This window comes from Orycteropus afer, unplaced genomic scaffold, assembly GCF_000298275.1.
Source record: "Orycteropus afer afer isolate SDZICR_OR568_19922 unplaced genomic scaffold, OryAfe1.0 scaffold00085, whole genome shotgun sequence".
Taxonomy (NCBI): domain Eukaryota; kingdom Metazoa; phylum Chordata; class Mammalia; order Tubulidentata; family Orycteropodidae; genus Orycteropus; species Orycteropus afer.
The window spans coordinates 2,500,400-2,504,765 of NW_006921672.1; the positions used below are offsets into that span (position 1 = coordinate 2,500,400).

At 42.3% G+C, this 4,366-nt stretch overlaps 1 protein-coding gene across 1 annotated transcript in view; it reads left to right on the forward strand.

The window, feature by feature from the left end:
• CA10 (carbonic anhydrase 10) overlaps nucleotides 1-4,366 on the forward strand; it is a 755,177-nt gene that overhangs the window by 727,559 nt on the left and 23,252 nt on the right. Inside the window, exon 7 of the mRNA XM_007941858.2 lies at nucleotides 1,012-1,166. Coding sequence (XP_007940049.1) covers nucleotides 1,012-1,166 — 155 coding nt within the window. The remainder of the gene's footprint in view (nucleotides 1-1,011; nucleotides 1,167-4,366) is intronic.

Sequence of the window (4,366 nt, forward strand, 5' to 3'; positions counted from 1 at the left end):
TTTTTTTTTGGTTGTTATTTAATAATAAAAGATATGTGGGTATGAATACCTCAAATAGGTATAAGAGAAAAGGCTATTTGCATGGGCCTGACAGGAAGGTCCCTGAGTGGCATAAATAGTTTGTGCCTGACTATTAACCAAAAGGTTGGCTGTTCAAATTCATCCAGGGGTGCCATGGAAGAAAGTCCTGGCAAGCTACTTCCATAAAGATTACAGCAACTGAAACCCCTAGGAAGTGCAGTTCTGCTCTACACCTGGGGTTGCCATGAGTCAGAATCAATTTTGAGAGCAGTGGGTTTGGCTTTTTATTTGTTTGCTTTGACACAGAGGACAAACAAAAAATGAAATCAGTTGTTGAACTTAACTGTTGAATCATGATAGGATTTGGCCTGATTTATTTTTCTTTTGAAAAGTGATTTCTGAGTGTTTTTCTAATACAGTTTGTAAGAAAGAATCATGATCGAGCAACTTTTCAGCTGGTTCTGGGGCCTTCAATTGTACATTTCATTATGAACAACAATGCTTATGAGTCCAAGTCTCAAGAGACCATAACCAAGGGGCTAGCACTTCAGATATTCTTTGTGGTCTATCATATTACTGTTCACTAACATCCAGTGCCCCTTCTTGCAGGAAGAATGTGCTTCTTTGCATCTCTGACATCAAGCTTGGCCCTGTGGCTTCTATGACTACCTAAATGTGAGCACAAGTGGCATGTGCCTCCTCTGGGGTGGAAGCTGTCAGAAGCCAACATGTGTTTCATCATGCTTGCTTTTCCCTCACTCACTGTGAGTCACAAGGGTCCCAGAGTGTGGACAACAATGACATGGAAGGACACCCTCACCCAACCCAGAATGGACCTTTGTTGTTTAAAATGATTGAGATTTGGGGGCTATTTGTTTCAGCAACCTGTCCTGACAAATGCAACCTTCTGGAATCCAAATATACATATCAGGAAAACCTGCACTTTTTCAATAAACCTGATTCTTAAGTCTTTCTTATTTTCTTTTCTAGATGATGCATATTTACTACAGGGACTTAATATAGAGGAATTATATCCAGAAACCTCTAGTTTCATTACTTACGATGGGTCAATGACTATCCCACCCTGCTATGAGACAGCAAGTTGGATAATAATGAACAAACCTGTCTATATAACCAGGATGCAGGTAAGCTTCTCTGTGGTCCTTTAGCTAATGGGGAAGGTGATATGAGACTGGTTGGGTTTGTGGCATGGTCAGTGTTTAAAGAACCAGCATCTTAAAAGGTGGTGGTGGTGGTGGTGGTGTTATGTGCCATTGAGTCGGCCCCAACTCATAGCAACCCCTCCCTGGGTTTCTGAGGCAGTAGGAGCTCTGGTAGCATAGTGCCTAAGGCACTTGACTGCTAACCAGAAGGCTGGAGGTTCAAACCCACCAGCCACTCCTTGGAAGGAAGGTTGGGCAATCCTACTTCCGTAGTGATACTGCCTCGGAAACCCAAGGAGGGGTCACTATGAGTCGGGGCTGACTCGATGGCAAATAACAACAACAACAACATCACTATGGAAGTAGGATTGCCCAACCTTCCTGAATTAGCTGTAGGAGCATCCCACCTGAGTGAGAAAAGATAGCGTGGTTAGTTCTCAGAGTGTGTTCTGTGGCTATTGTGTTCAACCAGCAAACAAAATGAATGACGTGCTCAAATGTATTTGAAAAAAGCTAGGTTAAAAAAGTTAAATAGAATTCATTATTGGAGGATTTCTTGGCATCTTTAAAAGGATGCTGTACTGTCAGTCTCCAAGGGGAGGCACAATGGTATGAGGCAGTTTGCAATGTTCAGAGCATCACACAGGACTGGTGCTTCTCAGAACTAGATGGGAACCAGAAGATCTGCCTCTGGTTCCCACTTTGCTACTGGCTCATTGTGCACACGTAGGCCTCTCACTCCACGGCTCTGAAATGAATATCCCTCCTCTTTATGAGGGAGAGTAAAGTAGGTGAACCTGTCCCAGCTCTGACATACTGTGATTGTGAGAGTCTGCACCAACTCAAAGGAAAGAGGAGCAGAATCCAATCTCTGTTGTGGTCACCTCCTAACAATAATTTGAACCTTCTGAAGTCTCTGATCCTATCTGTATTGATTGTAACAGTAACCTCCTCCAGATAGCTTTAGCTTAAAAAAAAAAAAGAGTATTTGTTTAAGAAATACTGGGGTTTCACATGGAATTTAAGAAAAAAAAATATATATGTATTGATGTCAGGAATTCAAGGGAATCAGAAGCCCCCTCTTTCTCTCCCCTTCTTCCTGCACATTTGTTTCACTCTACTTTTCTGCTAGAGACTCTTCCTTTGCTTCAGTCTTGTGTGGAACGTGTTGGCAAATATTACAGTGCAACCACTGGCCCCGATTCCAAAATCACAGAAAAGGAACCAGATTGGTCTAGCTTAGTTTATCTCTGTGTCCTAAACCAATCACTATGGTCTGGATAACACCAATGTGGGAGTCATGGAATTGTTGAACTAAAGGGTATGTAGGGTATGTATCAGAGAAAGAAGGGACCCTGGAGAACACCTACTTGGATTTCCTCTTTTGATGGCATAGTTCAAGATGAGAGAGAGTTAATGACTTTACTTTTTTATTTTAAGAGCTTGTTTTACATTCAACATAACACATACATTTAGTTTCATTCCCCATTCACCACGTCCAAACCTAACCCAGTCTCTTCCCCATGCCCCTCGTATTTATGCACTCCTGTTTGTCCTGCATTTCCTCAGTTTGAATGTTGGTCCTCTGGTGTCCCATGGTCTATTGCCCTAAGGGATATATTACCATAGAGTATGTGGGTGCGTCATCCTTGGTTGAGTGGTCTGCGTGTACATCTTGTTAACTATTGGACTGAGAGCCCGAGAACCCGCCCTTGGGGGTGAATTTTATTCCAGGCACAGAATGTATTCCAGGGCCATAGTATTAGAAGTCTCACCAGATTTCATCTGACTTTGGATTATGTTCCACGTTTTCCCTCCCACTCTATCCAGGATCTCCAGCTTTAGTCCTTTCCTGAGTGGTTGGCGTTGGTAGCCAGGCACCATCTAGTTCTTCTGGTCTTGAGGGCCATCGTGTCCTAGGACTGATTGCTTCTAAATGCCCTTGTTTTTTTGCACTCTTCTTCATTTTCGATGCTGGGAGACCATTCGCTGCATCTTAGATGGCTGCTTGAAAGCTTTTAAGACCCCAGTCACTATTCACCAATGTAGGATGTGGAGCAACGCTTTTATGTATTTTGTTTGCCAATTGAGTCTGGTATCCCCCAATACTATGGTCCCGAGGCAGTAGATCTATTGGATCACTCTCCCATAGTGTCTGGATGTCTGTGAGGGATTACTCTGTGTCTGTCTTCTATTGTTTCTATAAGGACTGCAGGTATTTTTTATCACGGTATTTTTTATCACTGGTGTCTGTACAAGATTAGCCTCAGGTGAATCTATCCTTGGTCTAGAGTATACTTCTGTTCACTGACTTCTGTCTGATCATCTCAGGTGTTTAGTGTTTATCTGTATAGCCTAGTATTTGGTGTTAATGGCAATGTGGTATTGTGGACAGATTGGTTGGTATTAGCACCTGTCATCTATCTCTTATGTGTACAATTGGGTGTCCTCTCATTTCCTAATGTTATTATGGTGGTCACATAGCCTTCCCATATATCCCTCCCCCTACCCATGTCAGCATGTAAGCCCCAACTAGCCTGAAATTAATCCCTCCACTTCCCTCCCCATCCTGGTTAGCTACTAGGTGAGTTCCCTTTCCCAAGCAAACCCTTCTCTGTCTTTTTACAGTAATGGGCTCATACAGTACTTGTCCTTCTGCTATTGACTTATTTCACTCAGCATAATGTCCTCCAGGTTCATCCACGTTGTGAGATGATTTGTGTATCCTTCATTGTTCTTGTATCCTTCATTGTTCTTTAATGTGGCATAGTGTTCCATTGTGTGGATATACCATAATTTAGTTATCCACTCATCTGTTTATGGGCATTTAGGTGGTTTCCATCTCTTTGCTATGGTGAATTGTGCTGCAATGAACATAGGTGTACACATGTCTGTTCGTGTGCTATCTCTCACCTCTTTAAGATATATTCCTGGTAATGGAATTGCTGGGTCAAATGGTACTTCTATTTTCAGTTTTTTAAGAAAACACCATACCGTTTGCTACAATGGTTGTACCGTTTTACAATCCCACCAGCAGTGTACAAGAGTTCCAATCTCTCCACAACCCCACCAGCATTTGTTACTATCTGATCTGTTGAACTTTGCTATTATTGGTGGGGTGAGATGATATCTCATTGTTGTTTTGATTTGCATCTCTCTAATGACTAATGATCATGAGCGCA